This window comes from Parasteatoda tepidariorum, chromosome 5 (assembly GCF_043381705.1).
Source record: "Parasteatoda tepidariorum isolate YZ-2023 chromosome 5, CAS_Ptep_4.0, whole genome shotgun sequence".
NCBI lineage: Eukaryota > Metazoa > Arthropoda > Arachnida > Araneae > Theridiidae > Parasteatoda > Parasteatoda tepidariorum.
The window spans coordinates 90,518,017-90,543,674 of NC_092208.1; the positions used below are offsets into that span (position 1 = coordinate 90,518,017).

The 25,658-nt window shown below is 30.3% G+C and overlaps 2 protein-coding genes across 3 annotated transcripts in view; both read right to left on the minus strand.

Moving 5' to 3' along the window:
* Nucleotides 1–8,942, minus strand: part of LOC107452405 (regucalcin) — a gene marked incomplete in the record, with an annotated part of 17,199 nt that extends 8,257 nt beyond the window's left edge. The window contains 2 exon segments of the mRNA XM_043049164.2: nucleotides 6,855–7,048; nucleotides 8,688–8,942. Of these exon segments, the coding sequence (XP_042905098.2) occupies nucleotides 6,855–7,048; nucleotides 8,688–8,841 (348 nt within the window).
* A 3,471-nt stretch (nucleotides 8,943–12,413) lies between these two features.
* The window catches only part of LOC107452402 (uncharacterized), an 18,906-nt gene continuing 5,661 nt past the window's right edge, over nucleotides 12,414–25,658 (minus strand). For both annotated transcript variants that reach the window (XM_016068874.3, XM_071180781.1), the window contains exons 3-4: nucleotides 22,048–23,050; nucleotides 12,414–12,595 (exon numbers count right to left, since the gene is read on the minus strand). In XM_016068874.3, the coding sequence (XP_015924360.2) occupies nucleotides 12,547–12,595; nucleotides 22,048–23,050 (1,052 nt within the window). In that variant the 3' untranslated portion in view covers nucleotides 12,414–12,546. The remainder of the gene's footprint in view (nucleotides 12,596–22,047; nucleotides 23,051–25,658) is intronic.

The following is a 25,658-nucleotide window of genomic DNA, read 5'->3' on the forward strand; positions in this document are numbered from 1 at the left end:
AAATCTTGGCTGATTTCAATGTGCTGTTGGATGTTGTCCGCCATTGCTTCTGTGGTTAACGTCACGTTGTAATCCAACTGCAGTTGAGTTGGACGGCAATTGTAGTTCAAGATGAGCGTTCGATGACGTATACTATCAAACTCACAAATGGACCAATCAGAGGTTAACGCTGATTTCCAGCTGACGGCGTCCTGTCCTAAGCATGGGTGAAAGCCCCTATATAGCAAGACGGAAAAGAGAAAAACCTGGTACGTGAAACATTTCATTCCAGCATTTTTTTCGAAAAAAATGAAATATCTGTAACTATCAAGTTTTCTTTTATAATTCTGGCATATATATAAAACTGCTTCTTTTCTAAGATAAAGTAGATATTGTTGAAAAATTTAAAAAAAGAATAAGTTAACTCCTCCCCAAAACTAGCTATAACTAAAATGGTTTTACTACCAGCCTTTCCTCTTTTCCGTCTCGCTTTCACCCCTGGTCCTAAGAAACCAAGCCTTAAGTGATATTGATTGTGAAGTAATTTTACTCAAAGAAACTTATAACAATAGGCAACGGTTTTTAAAGCTATTTATTAAGATTTTTTCAGTTTTAAAAATTTCGTAAAGATATTTGGCAATCTCGCTCGGTTTTGACTAACGTTTTGATTAATTGACGCGAGCTTATAAAATAAAGATCGCACGATGGAGAAATAAATTTTCTTCGATAAATAGTCAATATTTAAACCAAAAAAGAAATCTTGAAAAAGTACTTAAATTTGCCATAACTTTCGAACAAACGAAAAATTCTTTAAAAAATATATATATATCGTTAAAATAATACAAAATGTTTCTATCAGTGCGTCAAATTTCAACTCTCTGTAGTTGCAATTTGACGTGCTATTCAGTAGACAGTAGATCAATCAGCATTTTTTTTCCTACTACAAATTTAATAATTCTCGAACTAATAGTCGAATCTGAAATTTTTAATTCCGTCGCACTTCCTATTCTTTTTTTCTAAGCAGCTTCGTAACTTAAAGTTTCTAAGTTTGATACATTTTGAGCAACAAAACAACGAATAGAAAGACACTTTCGGTTTTTTAATAAATACTTTTTTGAATTTTTTAAAAAGTACTTTGATTATTTTGTAATTTTAAAACCGTTTGGTTTATGCAATTTTCGATGCTATGCTATAAGTTTAAAGCTCTGTGAGGGGTTTTAGGGACCGACAATAAATTACAAAAGAACACAGGTATTTTTGAACACCTATGCCAAAAAATCAAGCAATAAGCTTATATTATTATAATCTATTATTTTGGTTGTTATTTTCAATGAGTACATAAAATTTTGTTAATCTAGCTTAAATATTTACGGAAATATGAACATTTTTATAAAAAACTAATTTTTTTTTGTCTTATGTTGTTTTGCTATAACTTTAAAAACATTCAGTAAAATGAAACAAAATTTTGGGGGTAATTTAAAATAAATTTCAAAATTGTTTAAAAATTTGAAAACAGGTATTAAAAAATGAGCAAGATATGAGTATTTAAAGTAGTCTTTTTTTTGTACAGCGCATACACGGGAAAGGATTAAAAATATTTTCTTATAATTTAATGGTGAATCGTATTTGGCAAGTAATGGAAAAAATTTGACATAAATATCTTAAAATGTAAAAGGTTGTGTGCGAGTGTAAAAATTCTGTGTTAAGTTCATGAGAAAATGCTGCCGAAATTCAACCGTGTGCTTGCATCAACGTTAATTTTAATTTTAAAAAATAAGCTGTGTATTAATAAGCAAAATTAATGGAGTAAATGTAAAATGAACCATAAAAAAATCGCCGTGACACCAATGATGCTTAATTTTGGTAATAGGCAATATGTGGGTGCAAAGTATTTTATGAGTAAATTTGATGCCTATTAAAGCTGCACTAATTCTGTTCATTTTTACGGACTCACGAAGATATAAGAACAGGAGAAAGTTACTTGAGGAAAATTTTAAATGTCATGAGTTGCCTCGAGCAACAGCTTGCTTTATGTCAAATGATATTGGATAAAGTCAATCTTTATTTTGATGGGATGAACTATTAAATACGAGGCTTGCTTAATTTAATGACATACAGCAAATGAAAAGAGCTACAGATAGTAATACATTTAAAAAAAAAACCATTTGAATTATTTTCTTAGCTTTATAATTTGTGTCGGTTCAAAATGTTGTTTAAAAAGTTCAAAATGAAGAAAGCAAAGAAAAATTATAGACATATGAAGAAAAAGAAAGGGGGAGGGAAATAATAAGTAAAAAAAATAACAAACAACAGTTTAAAAAAAAAAGGGATGAAATTTTATTTAAAAAACCCGGAAAAAAAGATATTTTGCGGATATAATCGTGTGGGCTGATGAAATGATTATATATTTTTTTTCCGGTTTTTTTAAAATAAAATTTAATCCTTTTTTTTTTTTAACTGTTGTTTCTTATTTTTTTACTTATTATTCCCCCCCCCTTTTTTTTTCTCTCCATATGTCCATAATTTTTCTTTGCTTTTTTCATTTTGAACTTATTAATGAGTTCTGTATACTTGCAGCTTAAGCGCAAATAAATGAAACTTATTGTTTTTCTTAACTTTCTTCGTGTTTTCTTGTATTTAATAATATATATATATAAAAATGAAGGCCTGTCTGTGGATTTNTATACATATATATACATGTGTGAGTGTGTTACGGTCAATGTGAACAGTCGGTAATTATTAATAATAGCTGGTCAATATTAATAATAACCAAATAAGCTGGTTAAAGTGAATAATTAAAGCGAATTTATCACATTAACCAATTGTTAGGTTGTTGTTAATGATAAGCAGTGAAGCCATGTCAGTCTTTCACGTTTTTATTGGGGATATTCCCGTATCGTGATCTGCCACACCAACTACGATCGTCAAGGTGCTAAATTGATTTTAAACTAGAAAAATAAAACAAAAATGTAGATTTTTGGCTACGAGTTATACCTTTCCAGTTGGTCCCTTTCTGTAATGTTTTTGCTGTTGTTGTTTTAAGTTTCTTGCGGGCCGCTGCCTGGAAGTTGCCAAGACTTGGCGATTATTCTTTCACAGATCACGACATGGAAATCTCCCCCTTTTTATTTCTCACTTTCACCAAAAGAAGTGGGTTATTATTAATTTTTATCGGTTATTATTAATGTTGACCGGTTAGTATTAATAATAACCGGATTTATCACTTAAACCGTAACTCATACGAAAAGGCATACCCGTGTCCCAATGCTATATAAACCGTTTAAACACGTTGACCAAACTTCATTGGTTATTATTAATAATAACAAATTAAAATGAAATATGTGCGATATTTCTCACTTGGAAGAAACGAAGAGGTTATTATTAACATTAACCGGTTAGTATTGATAATAACCTCATTTATTACTTTAACCGTAACATATACATAGCATATTTTTCAAATTGTTGTTACTCAAAGGTCATGCCAATAGCAATCACAACACACATTTCGCATTTGCATAAATACATAATACGAGTTCTGAAAGCCTCTCAAAATTAATAATTTATAAACATACAATTTTCCTGCGAAACACTTGAGATTGAAAACGTTGCTACCTTAAGCTGTACTACACGTAATAAAAATATTGCCGCGTTTATTCATAACCTTACTACTCGGACTGCAAAAGATGAAAAATCTATCTATTTAAAAATAGAAAAGAAACCCAATGAGTGATAAGCAGAAAAATAGATGAGCCGGAAAAGAACAAAAATTTATCTCAGAACAGTTGTGACCGACAACAAAAACACTATTTTTGTATCGAATCGCTGAGCAACTCAACTAGAAATATTCAAGCTAATGTTTAAAAGAATCTAAGAGAATCATTTTCGTAGTTATTAACTGGCATTTAAAAACATATTTTGCTGAAAAAGTGCATTCTAATATTTTATATATTGCTAACATATTCCTTAAAAAAAATTTATATTTTGGGAATTGAGTAAGCGTTTAAGTTATTAATAAAGTGATTCAATAAGAGATTCAACTAGGTTTTCAGTTTGTCATTCCATGATTCCATTTGGGAATTAGTTAATGATTCTGTTAAGGATTTAGTAAGGTACAAAACGGAAATGGCTAGTGATATCGTGATTCAACTTAGTGATTAGCGGAATGGCTTTTTAAATTAGAAGCTACATCTAATAAGTAATTTAGATAAGGATTTAAATGATTCAGTGTGTGATTTAGTTAGTCAGTTAATGCTTCAGGCGCCACAGCTCAAAGTTTCATTAAAATACGTAAATAGGATTCAATCCACACCATAGCTTTATTCTACGCAAACAAGACTCTTCTATTTTTTACGTTAAGACATTAAGTAATTAAATTTAAATACGTTCTTGAAGTATATACAGAATTATTATTATTTTCATTTTTATAATTTACTAAAATAAAGAGTAATAATTTTATTTTATTTATTTATTTTTTTTTTTTTTTTACAAAATTATATGTGGAATAATTTTTAAAAGAAAGTGTGCACGAATAAATCAAAATCACAAAATGATTAATAATATGTAATCAGAAATAAAAGTAACAAATAAATAACTGTATATAGCAATAATAAATAAAATAATAATAATTATAATAAATTAAAAAAAATAATTATAATAAATGAAAACCTAGGAGGAAGAACGGTTTATGTCCATTTTTCACAAAAATGAAGATTTAATCGCCACCTGTTGTATTTAGGGGAATATTTAGTTTTGATAAATCAATAACGTGGAGAAATCGGTTCTAGCCGAGAGTTATTTCACAGTGAAAATAGGATGTATTGTGGAAAAAGGTTTCAGTACACGCATAGACAATAGAAGAACGAAGAAAAATATAGTGACGAAGAAGAAGAGAATACTACTGAGAAAGTGTTGATGGTGAAGGAATTTTAAGGGTAAAACGGTTCTTGTCCAACCTAAATTTAAATTTTTTTTTTTTTTTTTTTCCTTGGTTGAAAATTTTAAAGGACATGATTGTGACATTCGTGTTTATGTTTACTTTTTACGATTTCAATCGAATACTTACGCCTGTAAATTCTAAAACCTTGAAATTCGTTTTCCTTGAAATCAGGACATTAACTGTTTTGTTTTCCAAAACAGTTAATGTCCTGATGTCTATCAAACTTATATATATATAAAGATTATATATATATATATATATACAGTGAAACCTCCTGTTATGGACACTCCTGCAAAACGGACGCCTCTCAATACGGACATATTTTTAATTCCCTGGGAATCTTCTATGAATAAACCATTACGTACATTCTCCGCAAAGCGGACACTCCCGTAACCGGACGCGGACAGTCATTTTGGTCCTGAAACGTTGTTTTTTATCTCNGTCAGTTATGACACTTCAAGACACCCAATGACACTGAGTGGTAGTGCTGCTTTGCTCTCTCGTGCCACTGGTCCTGGGTTTGTAGTATTATTCTCAATCGATAATGAATCGATTAAGCAAGATGGTTATAAATCATTTCTTGTATGTTGCATGGCAACAGTCTGGATGAAAAATAGAACAAATATGGTGAATAAATATTTGCTAACTTTCTGAATAAGTCTCTCTTGTATTAAAGTGATAAAACAACTCTACAATGATGACCTGTGGACGTGATAAGAACATGCCAATATCGATGGTTGATCCACATTAAGCAGTTGATTTGCTTAAAAATATACTGCTTCAAAGAAAAAAAAATCCGGTGAAGTAATTAAAGTCTCCCGGTCAAAAAACAATAATGAAGAAAGAAAAAATAATGAGCGAAATGCTATAAACAACAACAAAAAGAAAAAAAAGAGCGAATGCTATTAACAAAAAAATTATGAGAAATTTTTTTTTTTTTATAATAGCGAAAAGCTATAAAAAGAAAAAAATAGCGAGCGAAATGCTATGAAGGGAAAAATATATATATATATATATAGTGAGCAAAAAAATTAACGGACCACCCTAAATAATTTTTGATCTAATACTCGATCTTTATCGTTCGAGGCATGACTTCAAATATGTTAATTAATTAGTGGAGAGGATATTTTAAATTACGAAATAAGACACAAAAAATTACAAAATACTGAATAAACATACCATTTTTTATATTTTTTTACGGCTTTGGAATTCTGACCCTCAAATTATAGAGAATAGCCGCAATCTGGGAAATATGGTCTCAATAGTTTGGTGAGGCAGGCGATCCAAAGTTTAGATCCTTATTCTTAATTTTACTTCTTATATTTTGAGTTAAATATATGATTTTTTTCAAAATTCTAATTTTTTCGGAACTATTCAAACGACTTCGCTTAAATTTTGTACTCGGCCATTTAAAAATTGTATTCTTTTAAATTATGGAGAAAAAAATATATGCTTACAATTTAACATTTTTTCGACTATTATTAAATAAAATAATAAATATTTACTAAAAGATGTATTTTGCATAGAATTATCCTTGGATAAACGAATTTTATGATTGTGTGCAAAGAATTTTCAATTCGCTTAAAAAGTTCGTGAGAGGGGGAGAAATACGCAAAAATTAAAATTTCAGCAATAAGTGGTCCAAACCTTGGATTGCTCTCCTAACCAAACGATTGGAACCATAATTCCCAGACTGAGACTACCCCCTATATTTTTAGGTTCAGAAATCCGAATCGGAACAAAAAATAGGTAAGTTTAATCAGAGAAAGTGTGTTTTTGTGTCTGATCTCGTAACTTAAAATATCGTCTGCACTAATTCTTTAACATCAAAATATATGTCACCCCCTCGAAGTATCGAAATTGAGTTTCAGAACGCGAAGATCAGAGCATTAAATCAAAAGTTATTCAGGGTGGTCTGTTTTTTTTTTATTCTGCATACTGTACCTGTCCACAACCTTCCTTTGGTGTCACATTTACCATCGTTGAATCTATATTTCGGATTGTCATGGCTGAGTTGAGTTAATACTTCTGACTCCCCTGTACCGAAGTTGAGTTTTCTCACCTCTTGAGTCAGGGTGATCAACAAGTTGGAAGGATCAGACCGAAAGGGAATCACAAAAGTAACAATGCCATCTGAAAATTAAAAATTCTCTCCATTAAATAATTTTACATACTTCGGAACATGTTTACATTTATCAGCCGCATTTTATCATGACCCTCCCCAATGTCTCTTCCCCTTTTTAACATTGAATACGGGATTCGTACGGTCCATAAAGACTTTAGGACGAAATAACAATATCGTAATCAAAAAGTAACGCATTTTTATTTTGATAACCGCTCACTTCAAAATGAAAGATACAAAACCGGAATTTTTGCAAACTTGATTAATTTTATATTTAGATTATTAAAATATATTTATTTGGAAACATTAAAGTGTGGTTTTGAATTCGAATTTATTAAAATATTACTAAATTTCTTACTTTTGCAACCATTTTTATGGACTGATCGACCCCGTTCAACAATTAGACAAATATTGTTTGTCACCAGCTATGTGTCAAAAATATAAAAATATTGGAATAAATATTGTGACATCATTTATTAGTTCATTAGAATTAGACTTCTGTCACAAATTCTAAACTAAAAATAAATAACACTAGACAAAACTCTTGGTTTCGATTATACACAACTTAAATTCTGATTTCTTGTGTAACGGTTCAAATTGCAATTTAAAAAGTACCTAACCCCAAAATAAAAACAGCCCGGTATTCTAATCTCTAAGAATTTTAAACTGTTACTCGGTTGTTTGATTATTTTTATTCTCCCTCCTCCAAAAATATTTTTTCGACAGGATATTAAAAAAAATGATATTTTTTCTTCTTTCTAATTTAGATCTTAATCGATTTCCTCACTATATTCTCTACCTACCTACTCAATAATTTTAAAATTGAATTATTAAGTAAAAATTATCAAGCAGTTAACGTTTTTAAAATGTATTATTTAGACCTAATATTTTGCACAGTAAAAAAAAGAAAGAAAATAAGACTATTAATGTAATGTATTATAAGTATTCATTTGCTTTGAATTTAAATTTTCACCCAAATGGTTACCAGTATCCAAGAAATTAGGTTTTTTTAACTTTCCTGATGAAGCTTCTAAATGGAGGGAAAAAATGTTTACCTTCTATTTAAATTACTAATAAACGTCATAGCAGCTCTGTAATTTAACAAAAGATTCTCTACCTTGTTTTATTATTGAAAAAATTTAGTCCGTGCTACTTGCTGGTTTTGAAACTATTATTTTGTATAAAAATAAAATAAAAATTTTGATTTACCTGCTTTGACGATATTTACTAATAATAATTAGCGAACACTGGGAATAAGTCATAGTTGTCTAAAAAATATTAACACTGGAAATAAATAACTTTTAAAAAAATGAGTTATCTTTAAAAAAAGAAAAGAAAGGAAAAAACACTGATTTAATTAGCATGATGTTTCTTTTGAAAAAAAACTTCATACCAAAATTTTTGAACTTCAGTAGCGCCATCTACCATTATTAGAGGAAGTTATTTCAAAATCAATTTTTAAAAACCCATGATAAATTTCAATTATTTTAGTTTCAATCAATAATTAAGCTATTCTTACATTAAATGAAGAATTTAACTATTCACAATGAAAATATTATAATCTTTTTATGTAAATAAAAGAAATTATTTTTTTAAGAGACTTAGATTTGTAAGAAAAATTTGAAAGCAAAAACCTTGCGGTCTTCTTACCTAGATCAACGCTTTCAGTTATGCCAGTGACAGGGTCCAGTCTGCAGACCTCTCCCACAAAAGCATCCACGTGATACAAACGTTGTGAGTTCACATCCCAATGAGGGCCTTCACCCAGATCTGATAGTCTATCAGAAACTTTAGTAACACTCATTACTTCTAATAATTCGAACAACGAGATTAAAACGAAACTCGCCGCCTCCAACCACTGCAGGATAAGTAATAGTCGAATATCGTTCCATGAATAATCCCTAACGGTAGGGATAAATATAAAAGAAAAAGGAAATTGTGAGGATCGATATCAACAAACTCGTTTCGGAGAAGAGAGCCTTATCAGGAACACAATAAGGTTTATTTTATCTTTCCGAAGCATCGCAAACATTAAAAATAAATATTTTAATGAGGATTCAGGGGTGATTATGCAGCACGAAAGTGAAAAACCCTGAAAATTTTATGAACACAAACTAGACAACAAGATATCAATTTATATACTATTTATATTTAATATAATTTGTTGGCCGAAGATTTATAATTAAATTTCCAACTAATAAAGAAAATCACACTTTTATAGTAACTAATTTAAGAAAAAAATTTTGTTACAAAAATCGCTATATTAGACTTCAAGAAAGCGAAAACACAAATCGCGATATTGGGTTTTAAAATCGTGTGATTATGAATCGCGATATTGGATTTATGAACGCGATAATACATATAGCAATATAGGATTTTTGAATAGCTTAAATACGAATCGCGATGCATGATTTTTGGATCCCGTGAATACGAATAGCGACTTTGGATTTAAAATTTGCGTGAATACGAATGGCGATATTGATTTCAAAAACGTGTAAATACAAATTGCGATTTTGAATTTTTAAATCACGTGAATACGAATCGAGATATACGATTTTTCAATCGCCCGACTGCAATTCACAGTGAGCTTTTAAATCAGGTAAATATTAAAATCGGGTGTGAATCGCGATATTAGCCGATTCCGGCGTAGTTTCAAATACAACCCCCCCCCCCCCCNCCCCCCCCCCCCCGAAAAAAATGTCAAAAGTGCGAAAGAGTCATGTGTAATGAAAACGTCTCATTAACACGATTTAGCGAAGGCTTCCAAATTTAAATTTCAGATTGTAAAACTTAATTCTTACTTTAAATTTTAGATTACAGTAAAAATTAAGTTGGATAAGTTTTGATTCACGGAAGTCCGCGAATCAATGGTATTGGGATACGAGAAATTCCGCGCAAAAAAAAAAAAAAAANCGCTCTGGAGAGATGATACGAAAAACCCGAATTCCGGGGTACAATCAGGGCCGTTTTATCCATTAGGCACTGCCTAGGGGCTCCGCCACGTTCAGGGGCCCTGTGCTACAGAGAAAAAAAATTGACAATGTTTCTTAAACAGTAAAAATTTAATTCGAAATTTCAATGACGATTGTCTTGCTCTATACATTACATCGACGCCATTTTAGTACATTTCTGAACGCATTCCAAATTATATATTAATATTATGGTAGTTAGTTCATATATAACGCAGTAATATAATCGCAAGCAATTTTATCGTGGTAGTTTTAACGCCGACTAATCAGATGACTAAACAGCAAGAGCAGCTTTTTTAACACAACACGCTTGAAAAACGCGCAAAATTCTACGTTGTGAATGCACACTTACTGTTCTGGTACCTACCATAGGTAGTACTACTCGCTGCCAACACTCGATAGAATAATCTGATCTTCACGTTTTAGGACTCAAACTTAGTGGTTCGAAAGTGTGGAGTAACCTCAGATATGCTAATTAATTACTGCAGACGATATTTTAAGTTATGAAATCAGACACAAACACATCGTTTCTCTGAATAAATCAACGGAACCATAAAGCTTGAACCTCTTTTTTCAACGGATGTGAGCGAAATCAGACGAATAGTTCCTGAGAAATCGAATTTTAAAAAAAAATCGTATTTTTAAAATTTGATATCCTCAGTGGTGGTCATGGGTTAAAGTCCCTTTGCCGTCGGGCTAACCGTGGGAGGTTTTCCTCTCCATGTACCACAAATGAGGGTTAGTTACATCAAAAGGTCCTCCAGGAAGGCAAAATTTCACCCAATACTTGATCTAGGAGTTCCTTTGTCTTCCGGATTGGATTCAAAATGATAAGGCTACTGAGTTGAACATTGGTAGTCGTAAACTCGAAAATTAGGTCGCCTGCTCACCGACGGTTATAACATTATTTCCTCGTGATTCTTATACCTTTTTCTGCACGTTTTAGCAATTTCAAGTCTAATAGATTTAAAGTAGAAAAGCAAAATGTAACGTTAAGTTGAACACACAGAGTAGCAGTATTGAGATCTCTTACGATTTTTCTTAACAGATCGATACAATTTGCCATGTTTATTATCCAATTTATAAGTTACGTTTGATTTTTGTAATTAATATTAAAAAGTTAATAAACGAGCTTAATTTGCTGTTTAAATATAACTTTTACGTTTTGTGCATGTCCTGTTATGTAAAAATAATCAACCAGAATAATAAAAATATATGCTGGTTGCTAATTTACATTTTAATCTATTTAATTTCAAAATGTTCCTTGTTGTTGTTTCAAAGAGCTTAGGTTGTGCCACTTGAGGAAGATCTGTTCTCTATAATCAAAAGGCACGAAGGACACGGAACATTTTGAAAATATTTTTATTTCATTTAACCGTCGTTGAACAGCCGACCCAACTTTCGGGTTTACGACTATTAATGTTCAACTCCGTATCCTTGTCATTTTGTACCCAATCCAGAAGACAAGGGAACTCCTGGATCAAGTATTGGGAGAAATTTTGCTTTCGAGAAGGACTTTTTGATGAGCTAACCCGCATTTGCTTTACATGGAGAGGAAAACCACGAAAACGTCACACGGTTAACTTGTCAGTTAGGGGACTCTAACCCACGATCGGTCTACCACTGAGGATATTTTACATCAGCACAGTGGTCGGGGCAGGCAGAATTCGTATCGACCAGAAATTGCTGGGGTTCGAACCTGGTTCAAATCATTAAAAGGCAAACGCTCTATCCCCGGAGTCATCACGGCTCTTCAATACATATGGCACATAAAATAGACTAAAAAAAAATCTCTGCATTAATTTAGGGATACACAATATGCGGCTGCCGAATGTTGAAGTGCCGCTCGCAAAAACTTAAAACACAAAAAATTTAAAATAAATAATAAAATAACGTCAGAACTATTAAATCATTTTTATTGTAAATGTTTCTCGATAGCTTTTTCGTGAGTTAATGCTATGGAATTTCGCATGGTTTTAAGAAACCCCAATATTTTTAATAAGATATTGCGACACAGGATTTTCAAATTTAAGTAATCATTTTTTTCTCTTAATTTTTTCGGATTTCATCATAAATGCAAGCGACGTTTCGATCGTTTTTTCGGCAGTTATAACTACCAATTTCCATGTGGTTTCTAAAATCCCGATATTCTGATTGAATTATGAAAGCATTTTTTCTTTAAATACCATGCTATAATTATATCAATGTTTATCACGTTCTGTTAATTTCGATATGACTTTTAAGAAGACATATTTATAACTAGTAAGTGTATGCATTCTTTTTTACATTAACTTTATTTATATTTTAATTCACTTTTTTCTTAAATTTGATTCTGTTAGTAAACGTTACTTATTAAACTCCATAAAGAAATGGAAATAAAAAAAAAAAAAAAAAAAAAAAAACTAAATTCAAGTTTAAAACTTTTATTTGCAATCAAAAAAGGACAAAAGAAAATGAATTTATAAGTTATACAAACACAGAAATTATTTTGAAAACTACTGTAGAAAACAAAATATACAATTCAATTATAAGTAAATCTCTTAATAACCAGGTGGTAGCCATTCGTCTGAGTCACTGCTTGCATAAAAACTAAAAAAGAAATATAGCAAATTAATAATGAATTACAAAATAATAATTTGAAGTGACATAATTAAAATACAATAGAAACCTTGATTATCCCTAGAATCAACAAAAAGTACAACTTAAAAGTTACTGAATGAGGAGTTGAATAACACAAGAGCCAGAATTGATTATGTTGCATCAAATAAAAACAGTGCTACATGATTATACAGAGTGGGAGGGTTCCCACTCTTTAAACAAAGCAAAAATTAAGCACTTTTGAGGACTTTCTTTTGAAAAAAATTAAGGACTTTATGTGTGTTTAACAACGAATATACATATACCACTAGTAACAGTGCCAATTATTTACCTTTCTTTAAAAAAATCAATCAATGAAAAAAAATAATAATAAACAATTTTATTATAATGTAAGCACTGATACAATTGTATTAAAAGGGCTCGCCAAAGTAATACCAGGCAATTTTTTGAAGCCTGGGTCAGTTTTTTAAAAAAAAATTTCAGACTGTTAAGGGTTAACGACATCTGTAAAACTAATCCATACTCCATATTTAATGATTTCATTGAATTGTAAAATTAATTGTAAAAATTAAGAATAGCAATAATTTTTATGTATATTAAAAAAAAAGAAAAAAAAATTGGAAAAATCATTGAAAAAATTACTAGACCTGCATCACATATTCAGCTGCGAGACTATCTTTTTAAATATTCAGTTACACTGAAAAAATTCTTTTTCTATTAAGAAAATGTTTTATTTATAAAGGTATATATTAAAAGAATCAATACTAGAAAGTTGAATTGGAGTTATGCATGAGAATAGTTTTCTTAGCTATGTCATATTAAATTAAGTTTCAAGTAAAAACAGGATATACTAATATATAAGCACCTTAAATCATTCTACTATTTTTCATTATGCTTAATATATATTTTTATATTCTTTGCAATAAATATTTTTATGAAAATTTTTATAAAATAAAAATACAATTATTTTGAGAAGATTTATAATTTTCAAACCACTGTTCTTTATTAGTTCTCGGTGAAACATAAATAAAAGGGTCTACAATGATTTTTCAAAGGTATCAACACATTCCAACCCTATTATTTATCTTTTCATCATTTATAGATATTTACTTGTAATACATTTCTTAACATCCTCTATCATTCTTAATATTGCTCTGTACTATTATGATTTGATATGTTATTTTTATCAAAAATTAACAGTTTAAACCTGAAAGTAGTATTCTTTTATTATAAAACAATCCCATAATATCACTTTATCTGGTAACGTTTTGTAAAAAAATAATGAAAATTTTTATGACAAACATATTGAAAATGGTATAAAACTTAACAATTTTGAAACTATTACAAAACAGCAAAAGCGTTACTTTCATGATGAGTTTTACACAAAATTCTTTCCAGCCAAACCTGTTATTAGGAACTAACTTTACATAATGTTACTAAACAATGTCGTGAAAAACATGAACTAATTTTAAAATAACCAAAAATTAAATAATAAAAAAAAAAACAGTAAATTAAGTTGTAATGTTAACGGAATAAAATGATCATTAAAATCTAAGGATGTTTTAATTGAGTAGATTAAAATTTTTATGCAACAATCTAAAACTTGAGAGAAAAAATTTACAATGCAACAAAACAAATTATAAATAGTTACCAAATATTTAACTTTCTTGTTAGAAGCAAATCATTCATTCTTATTTAGGAAAAATAATTTAAAGTATTTTTGAAAAAAAATTTGGTTTTCATTCAGTTCCTTATTACACATTGAAATATTATCATCATCATCATATCTGGCTAGACAGCCCAGGGTGGGCCTGTGCCTTCCTTTGAATTCGAATCCACTTCTCTCTACTTTTGACACTTGTTTGTCAGTTTTTCTCCTTTAGAGTAAGGAAATCAGTCTCAACTAAATCCAGCCATCTCAGCCTCCGAGTCATCATTCCTTCTGAAAATGTGAGCTGCCCAGTTCATTCGATTTATTTTAATGAATTTCACAATATCTGGCTCTCTGTAGATTTTATACAGTTCAGTATTATATCGTCTTCTCCAGGAATTATTTATTTTTAGCCCACCAAGGATGGCCCTCAAAACTTTTCTCTCAAAAATGGCAATTTTATTTTCACCAGCTTGAGTTAGGTTCCAGGTCTCAGAGCCATAGGTAAGTATTGGCCTAACTAATGTTTTATAGAGTAAAAGTTTTGTATTTTTTAATAAAAGAGATGATTTGAAAAAACGTTTTAAACCATAAAAAGTTTTATTTGAGCAAATTAGACGACTCCGAATCTCATTGTCTATGTTATTGTCGGCAGTAACTATTGAACCAAGGTAAGTAAAATTCTGAACAGTCTGAAACCTGTGGGAACCAATCTCCAGATAGGATTCACTAGGATTTAATTTAGCAAGTACAGGCATGTATTTGGTCTTATCGGTATTGATGATTAGTACCATATCCCTAGCAGCAAGCTCCAAAGAAAGGAAAGCTTCTTTTAATGCAGGAACAGTTCTTGCAATGATGTCTAAATCATCCGCATACGCCAATATTTGGATAGATTTTGAAAATATGTTGCCTCTGATATTGATTTCAGCATCTCTTATAACTTTCTCTAGAGCAACATTAAAAAGAAGACAGAATAAGGAGTCCCCCTGTCTGACTCCATTATTTACTTTAATTTCTTCAGATAAAGATCCCAAAAGTTTGACTCTGCATACGGTTTTTGACATGCTTGCTTCTACAAGTCTAATTAGTTTTGGTGGTACTTGAAACTCAACCAGGGCTTCATACAAGCGATTTCTATTAATACTGTCAAAGGCTTCTTTGAAATCAATAAAGAGATGATGTGTGGGAATACCAAATTCCCTGGTCATCTCTAAAATTTGTCTAAGTGCAAATATTTGATCTTCAGTTGATTTTCCCTTGCGAAAACCACATTGGTAGTTTCCAATGTGAGGGTCTATATATTGTATAAGTCTCTGAAATAAAATGTTTGACAAGATTTTGTAGGTAGTAGATAGCAAACTTATACCTCTGTAGTTAGAACAAACCATGGTATCACCTTTTTTATATATTGGGCAAATAATGGCAGTGTTCCAGTCAGAAGGTAAAATTTCAGCATTCCAAATATCAGTAATAAGATTATAAATTAGTTTTAGAAATACTGGACCATGACATTTTAACAGCTGAGCTGCTATCCTGTCGTGCTCAGTTGCTTTGTTGTTTTTTTAACTTTTTTATAGAAATATCAACCTCGCCCAGTTCAGGTGGAGGTATACCTTCATTATTCTGATTTTCAAAAACGTTCCCAGAGCAATAGGATTGATCATGTTTACTGAACATTTCTTGCAAATGTTCACTCCATCTGCTGAGTACAGCCTGTTTGTCTGTCAGAATCAAACCATCTTTACTTTTGCAGAGGTTAGATGTTTGTTTTAAGTCCATTCGACTTCTATTAATTCGTTTGTAGAAAGCTCGGCTTTCATTTATTGTCTTCAGGAACTCAATATCTCTTAGGTTTTCCTCTTCAAAAGCTTGTGCATAATATGTATAATATATTGAAATGTGTATAATATATTGAAATATTATACACATTTATTTAATTCAACATTTTAGGAAATAGTTTTCGTGATTGAATATAGTTTAAACATTTTTTCTGATACTTCTTTTTTTAGGGTTTTACTTAATTCCTATAAACAGATGCGTTACCAGTAGAATTGAATTTCTTGAATTCTGTCAACTTTGAAGGTCAGTGTGGGTCTTCTACTTAGGTAACTTAAAACTGCCCCCTCCAAAAAAGCACTATCTCTTCCATGTGCAGTATCCCCCTAGACTACACTCTATCATTTTCTTTTAGAATGCTTCTTTCTCTCCTCATAGAGGAAGGAGCAGTCTAGGCAAAAGGCAGAATATATTAATGAGAAGAACGTATATATAAATTAAAAGACATGTTTTTTTGCCTGTAACCCCCTCACACACATCCCTTCTTGTCTCTCTAAATGCTCTACCTTTGATGCATGGTGTAACTCTAGGCGATAAAAGAACAACATTTTGCTTTAAAAAGTTGAACTGAAAAATTGTTCCTATCAACTATAGTGATGATGAAAAATTAAGAACTTTTAAGGACCCTTATTTTTAAAAATAAAAATTAAGCAGTCTTTAAAGACTTTTAAGGACCTTGGAACTCTTAATTCCTGTATAGTGTTTTAAGATTTTAGTCTTGCATGGAAAGAGAAGTCACCCTAGAGTAGGGGCGCACAACCTTTTTGAGTGAAGGGCCACATGCACAGGAGATTGACCAATGAAGGGCCGCATGCCAAAGTATTTAGACAGATATATTGACAGCAATTGTAGGTAGTAATTGTTCTATAAACATCATTGTTCTAGGCACTAAATTATTTTTGTCAATTAACCTTTCATAAAATTAAATACTTTTAAATGTTTAAAATTAGAAACTTCAAAACTGGAAAAAAAAATCAGAATTTGAAAATCAGAATAAACTAAACGACAAAAAAATTTAGATAAATTAAAATTATTAAAAAACTATGGGAAAATGCATGTTTTTTTATAAGATTACACAAAAGTCCATTTAAACATACTAACATTAAAAAATTGGTTCATAGAATTAAATACAAATAAATAAAAATTCCAGTTATGAAAATAAATGCAAGTTAAATACTTCGATTTAAAGAAAATTTATAGGGTTAAAAGTGATTAAAATTAAAACAAAACCGCTTCAGCAGAAAATAATATTTAGTAGGGAATATACTTAAACTTTAAGACATTTTAAATGAATTATAGGGTGACCTGGGGTAATTCCTGATCAAAAAATGCAAACATCTATTTTGTGAAAAAACTATTTAAGATAGAATTTTAATATTTTCTGGAAGTTTGAGGCTATATGAGATGAGTCCTATGATACCTTCTTTTGTTTGAAAATCTAATTAGAATTTAAAGGATTTTAAATTTTTAGTGATCAGGTATTATCTTTATCACTCTTGATCAATTCTGGGGTAAATTCTGATCATTTCTGGGGTAATTACTGATCACCAGTTTTTATAGTAAATGGGCTGTTTAAAAATAACTATACAATGGTAATTAACAAATAGGACATTAAGATCAAAAAGTTATGTTTAAGCAGCTAATAAAACTGTTTATTTAAAATCAGGAACAAAGATTAACACTTCAGCTCTGGCAGCAGCTCTCACACTGAAATTTTCATTTTCAATCATTAAAAGAAATTCACGATTTTTGCTTTCTAGAAGCTTAGTATCCTTTTTAAGCTTATAATTTCTCACCATATTTATATTAGGTTAATTTATCAACTTAAAAATTATTCTAACAATGTACACACATAAAAATAAGATAGAAGAAAGGTAAGACAAGCTAGAAATGGTGCATATCAGAACACATTTGTCTTGTATACAGTTAAAAACNAGAAAATACGTGAAAATGGGCAGCAATAACTACCGGAAAGTCATTGAATTTACGATAAAATCGGAGCACTCGAAGAGAGTCAAAAGTAATAACTAAAATTAGAAATTCGTATATCGTAATAATGATGTGTTCAAAATAATGGTATTTTCAAAACTATGCCTAAATCTGTAGAGGTAACCATCGAAAAAAAGCGATCGAAAACTACATTGAATGAAATTGGGTGCGTCAAAAACTTAAATGCGTAAATTTCAAATTTCCGAATTTTTTTTTATTTAAAAAAAAATTTAATTATTTTTTTTCTCATTTTGTTCAGATTGCGGTAGCGGGCCGCACATTGAGGGTTGGCGGGCCGCATTTGGCCCGCGGGCCGCAGGTTGTGCACCCCTATGTTAGATTAAACAAAAAACTGTTATTAAGTAAATGTAGTTATACATTAGTAAAGTGTACAAGCATTCTTGTTCATGTCTCAAATTTAAAAAAAATATTATTTTAAATTGTAATAAATAGGAATTTATTGTTCATTAGTCAAGTGTCTATTTTTGAACCTGGGTAACTGTTACCAAAAATTCAGTTAAAAAATCACAGCCTTGCCAAAGTTTGAGGGGTAACGGTACAAAATAAAACTTAGGTGATCATTATTTACCCCAGAAACAGAGTAATCGTGAATTACCCTGGGTCACCCTAAGAGGGCTACCCCGGGTCACCCTAAGAGGGCTGAGAGAGGGAAGGAAAAGAAAGAAAGCACTAATTTCGAAAGAACTATTTTTCTAAATTAATACGCACATATATTAACAACTAATAACATTTACATTACTTTACGAAATTTATTTTGATCAAATTTCTTCACTGTAAAAATTTAATGATATACAAATCATTTCCTCACATATAATCATAAATTATATAAAATGATCCAAGTAGGTAGAAAATGGTTTAAAAAATTTCTTAATGGTTATCCTGTAATTTGCAAAATTTTTAAATACTGTGATAGCTTTATTCACTTGATCTTGTGATAGCTTTTTTGAGCCATTCAATTAAAATTTAATAAATTTGTTTAAATACAGATCTGTAATTTTGAATCAGCCTAACTCATTCTGGAAAACGGTCTTTCGACAGAGGTTGTTGTTGTGGGTAGTATTAAACTTAGGGCAAATAACTTAATCAGTTTTGGAATTCGTCCCAGATGGTGTTCTTCCTTTCCGGATTTTTAAATAGCGTTAATACAAATAGCGATGTTATTTTTTAATTGCTTGAATACGAATTGCTATGTGAGATTTTTAAATTGCGTAAATAAAAAAGGTGATGCGTGGTTTTCAAATAGCGTGAAAACAAATCGAAATGCGTGGTTTTTAAATTGTGAAAAGTTATATTAAATGTCAGAATACAAATCGCGATATGTAATTTTAAATCTGAATGCAAATTGAGATGGATGATTGCTAAATTTCGTTAATGTTAATACGAAATGCGATGCGCAATTTCAAGGTTGCGCAAATAGGAATTATGACTCATGAATTTTAAATTACGAGAAGAATTAAAACGTATAAAATCATACGTTTTAATTTTTCTCGTAATTTAAAATTCATGTACCGTAATTCGTATTTGCATATCACGTATCGTAATTCGTAAAATGCATAAGTACGAACCACGACATGTGATTTTTAAATCATGTGACAAAAAGAATAAGTAGGGTGTGTATACTGGGTGTCTTTATGGGACTTAAGAAATAACATGTGTTTTGAATTATTTTTTTGCAAAAGGGAAGCGTTTAATATAGATGTTCACATCTCTTTTTTTTAATTTCAATGTCTTAAGGAAGGTGTCGATTTTGCTAAGATACGTAATTACTTTTTAGGTTTAAAATTTTTTTAAAAACAGAATCGAATTTCACGAGTTGTGATATTGTGTTAAAATACCAGGATATTCTAAGTCACAAGTAAAAATAGAGCGATAACGGAAAAAAAACACGTTCGAAAAAACTCATATTTATGTTAAAATCGGCGCAAATAGAGGACGTAAAAAGTTATTTTAGGGCACGATTCAAAACTCGCGTGCGGTCAAATTATAGTATTTAAAATATCAGAATTTTTTTAATTTACGAGGGGAAAGTAGTAATAAATACCAAAAAAATTATCAAAATCTCCCTTTATATTTACAATAAAATTCGTGTAAATAAAGCGCATCAAAATTTTATATACATATTTAAATGCAAGACTCAAAATTAAAGTATCATAATAGCGTATATAAAATATTGGGACTTTCGAAACCTTTTAGAAAAGGGCAGCAATATTTGAAACAATAAAAAACAAATCGGTACAAATAAACCAGGTCAAAATTTTTTTTATCTAAATGAGCGATTCTTTACTCGCAATTCGTAATAATATCGTGCTATAATATTGATATTTTAAAAACCATGCAGAAATACGTAGCTATTACAGCCGAAAAATGGATCAAAAGCCATTTAGATTTTCCATGAAGTTTGCACAAATAAAACTTTTCATAACTTTCAAAATTTGCGATTTCAGAAACTACGTATAAATGGGTAGCAATAACTACCGAAAAGTCATTGGATTTATAATGAAATTTGCACACACGACGAGCGTCAAAAGTGATAACTAAAATTCGAAATTCGCATTTTGTAATAATGATGTATTGAAAATATTAGGATTTTCAAAACTATGCTTAAATCTGTAGAGTTAAGCATCGAAGAAAAAACGATCGAAAAACTACATAGATTGAAATCGGATGCGTCAAAAACTTAAAAGGTGGAAATTTCGAATTATTTTTTTTTAATTTTTCAAAAAGAAAATTTTTTTTTCTTCTCATTTTGTTGAACAAAATTTGTTCAGATTGCGTCCGTTGGCAGCACATCGAGGGTTAGTGGGCCGCTGGTTGTGCACCCCTACCCTTGAGTCAGGGTATCCACGATTACCTATAGCTAAAATTTGAGAAAAATGGAGTGTTAGAAATTTTTGCTTCACTCACATTATACATTGCTAACCAGGGTTTTCTTTTTCCTTAAAAAAAAAAATGGGCTTATGGGTGGGTCAAAAACCCTTAGCTGCCAACATGGATGGGGAAAAATCCAGTATATTTTGAGAAACAATAAACATTTTATGATATCTATTGCGTAATATACTAAATATATTATAGTCATCAAAATAAAGAAACTTTAATACACAAATAACTTTAAATGGTCTGCAATATTTTCCATTTATTGACATTAAATAAATTTTGATTTTTTTTTTATTATGTCAACTCTTATTTTAAATAGTAGTACACAAGTAATTCATTATTGACAGTTAAAAACTTAACTCAAAAAGGGAGTTCTGAATAAAAATAAGCTGAAAATTTTAGAACAAAGGAAAAAAAAAAGCCCTTAAATGATAACTATACGGCTCGCTTCTTTATGTATTAGTAATTTTTACTTAAATAGCAAGTAATAAATTTTTATTATTGGCGATCGAAATGGGCTGCAGGTGGCGTACAGCAGAACTCTCTACCTATGGTAACACTTCGCGTGCTTTCCCCATTAACGTGTGGAGAGTCATAGAGGAAGGAAATACGTTAGTTTCTCTCTTGATTTTCATATAGATTAGAATCTTTTTAAGTTGGAAAACTACATGGAACTGAAAACTACATTAAACATAGTTCTAAAGAAAAGTATCACGGAAATTTTAAAAAATATATTTATTAAATAAAAAGTCAAAATTAAAAGAAAAGTGAAAATCGTAGTACATTCCTATACAACTGAAAAGAGGAGGAGAGGGAAGGGATAAAGGTCAAAGGCATGAAACCGGTCTCTCCCCAGATGGCAGATTCGAGAGTTGCGATTGCTAATATCAGTTGTCCAGGTGAAGCTGACAAAATCCAGAAGTCAGCTGGTAACATTTTAACCCTTAACACACTGCATTCAGACTAGTAGACAGCAGCAATTGTTTGACTATAGCTTACATACATAAATATTGTGCAAAATTTGAGAGAAAAGACTTTAAACATAAAAATGTGAACTGCATTAAATTACCTGTTTAATAAGTCGCTTGTTCTACCCACTGCACCATCTTCATAAGAACTCGCAGATTCATAGGAACTTGAAGAATCATCAGTACTTGTGGCAGGTCTTCGAAATTCATACAAATTGCTATCGCTTGAATCATCTTCGAGTGCAGTCGGCGGAAGCCATTCAGGATCAGATTCTAAATTATATTGTTCTAGCAATGACCGGGTTCTTTCAAATACAATACTTCCATTTGGAGCCGTAGGGCTGGCGACATCATTCATAGGCATAGATCGTCGGTCGGCACATCGAGACTTTAGCTTCGGTCGTAATTTAAACCTGCTGCTTTGATTAGAAGGAGAGCTGTCATTGTTTGAGGTGCTGGAATCTGTAATGTTAGATGATCTGTAACTTGGTCCAGCAACAGGCTCTATATTATTACCTGAAGTGGAATCAACCTTATTTAGATGTTGGAAAGTCCTTTTACGTGAAGGTTGGGGAGCTGCTTCTAATTGTTCCTCTTCATCTGTTGAATCTAAAATTTGAGTCAAGAGTCTTCGCTTCGCAGGCCTGACGATACTTTCGGGCTCTTCTTCAACAAAAACCTCAGCGGGCTCAGCAGCCAAAACACTCGAATCCTCGAGAGATGCTGGACTTGAAGCACGAGGATATTCGATGCTTGAATTATTATCTTCCGCTTGTTCATTGGCTGCAGATCTTATTTGTCCAAAATGGTCATTAATACGTTCCTGCAACTGCTCCAATTCAAACATCATACTTTCTCTTGTTGGACGAGGACTCGACCAATTTGCTTCTGACTCATCAGATTGTTGGTTTGTTGAATCATCCGAAGAAATTGAACTAAATTCTGACAGATTTGAATTCTCTGTGAAATTAAAAAGTATTTCAGTAGGGGAAATGCTTACAATTGAAGAATCTGAAGTAAAATCTTCACTTTCTCTGATGCTTTTTAATTCTTCTTTTAATTTTTTTAATTTCTCCCGATACTCTTTTAATTTTTCATCTTTTCCTGAAAAAAAAAAGGCTTAGATTAAAACATTGTAACAAATAAAACATTACGAAGCTAAGAAAGAGTTAGTAAACACCTTAAAACCACAGAATAAAAATGAACAAAGCATTAATAAAATTTTTTGAGCGAAATAATATTGTTGACAAAAAAGCAACTTAATAAATGTTGTAACAAGGTGATCAAATTACTTTATACAACCATACGAAATCTACATTTCAAATCAATAGCTGTAAAACATAATTATAATATATTCAAAAACATGTATTTATTACTATGAATTTTACGAAGCAAAAGGGCTAATTTTGTTTTTTTTTGACATTGTTTTAAAAGAATTGCACTAAAAAATTGACTAAGAAAATTTAAATAATTTTAACTATTAAAAGATTATAACTGCCAAACTGTACAGAAAAAACTTCTTAGCATTTCCAGAAGTTACATATTAAGGCATTTAAGTTAGTTATGAATTATAAACATATTGAAGTATTCAGGGTTGGGTTTTGGACAGGATATGTGGGTTTTATTGTCTTAAACTAGATAAAACTGTCTTAAAGTGTCCAAAACCTTGAACTTTGGTAAAAGGTAAAAATTCTATAGGTATATCCCTTGTACACATAATAATTACATGTATCAATAAATATTCGATATTTTTTACGCATTTTACTTTAAGGAAAATAATATAATATATTAGGAAAAGGTTTATAATTTTTGAAGCTCCACAATTCAGTGAACAACAAAAGTGAATACCTAATCCTTTAGATATAAATATGCTTTTAATACTAATAAATCATGTTTTTGTATAAGGATAAATAATGCAATATTAAAAAATAATAATTTAAAAAAAAAATATTAAATTTGTTTAAAAATTATCCTTTTATTTTTCACAATATTTTTTTAAAATTTTTTTTATAATTTCTGCATCACAGGATAAAAAAGACATTATTTTAAAAAAAATTGTTTTTCAACATAAATATATTAGTTTAAATTGAAAATACAAAATAACTGAAAAATGTATTAACAGTTTTGAAGGGCATAACAACAGTTTAAGTTACTGACACTGGTGATGTATCACCACTAGGCTAAAAGAATCGAACATGAATGAAATAAAAGTATTCTTGAATAGTAGTACTATAGATAAATAAACTTGTTTATGACTAGCCAGTCCCTAATAGCTTAACCTGTATGGCAAGGTCAAACTTCAGTTATGTACTATTGACTGAGAGGACCAATTGAACTTGATTACTGATTAGATTAATTTTCTTTTGTTTAATGTTTAAATTGAAGAGTCAAATATTAATAAAACATTATACCTTTAAAAACAAATATTCTCTAGTAGATTTATTTATCAGTATGTTATTAGTTCTATGTTTATTTTACCTTTTAAATATTGATAAAATTGTGACATAATTTGAGTAAAAGGGTTTTGGACAGTCTAAGACAGTTTTGGACACTGATTAATCCATTGTCCTAAACCTTGCCAACCCTGGAAGTATTGTATGTACATTTCATATTACACATAAAAAAATTACATCGAATAAAATTTAAAAAATCTACAACCTTAAGATTAAGTTATAATCTTTCAAAGAAGTAAAAAATGTTCGCCAAAATATGATAAAATGTTGCTAGCTGCTAAATTACGCGATATGATACAGTTCATTACTTCCGAATTATTTTAATACCCAAGTTTGAAAAAGTGTCCCAGGCAATATTTGCCTGTTGTTTGAAAATCGTTCTCTATCTGTGCCCTAATTTATATTTCAAATATGCCAAAAACAATTAAAATTTTCTTGCTATTTTCAACGATATTATTTTGAGTTAAACAAAATATGCTACAGCCTAAGTGAAACCTTATTTAGATAACATTAACTACTTAAATTAATATGAAAAAATTATTTTAAGCACTTTTAAATACAATTAAAACATAGGGTCAGGTAGGTATAAAATCAACCTTTTTCTAAAGAAGTCCCTAAAATTATTGAATTAATTTTAATGACAATTTTGACGAATTTTATATATGATCTATATATATGCATTGGATGTGTAAAAATGAATGATAACTCAATTTTATTATATTGTTTTATTACAGTAATGAATTCAAAGGAGCATGTTTTGACGTACCCACTTTAAAGTGGGTATAGTTCTAAAATCTATATTATATAAAACGCTAATACGTACGTATGTAACAATAAAGCCGATGATATTTATTTTCTCGCATTGGCAACAGTTTCATTTTTAATTGAAAGGCTTCGGCGCGCAAGAGCATGTAGTGAGCATCATACGGCTAATCTATATTATATAAAACGCTAATATGTTTTAATTGATAGGCTTCGGCGCGCAAGAGCATGTAGTGAGCATCATATGGCTAATCGGGTGAATTCTCACCGAATTATCAAAATAATTCTCACAAAATTATCTTCACCAAAGCCGATGCTTTACATCCGGCGTTCAGTACTATTTCATATTGTTTTACAACACATGGTTTTAGCCCTCTGGTGGGAAAGACTTTAAAACAAAACTTACAACAGTTACTTTTCTCAACAACTGAAATTTAGAATAGTGTGATTAAGAAAAATATGTGAACTGTTTGCAATTTCAAATTAATATTGAAATG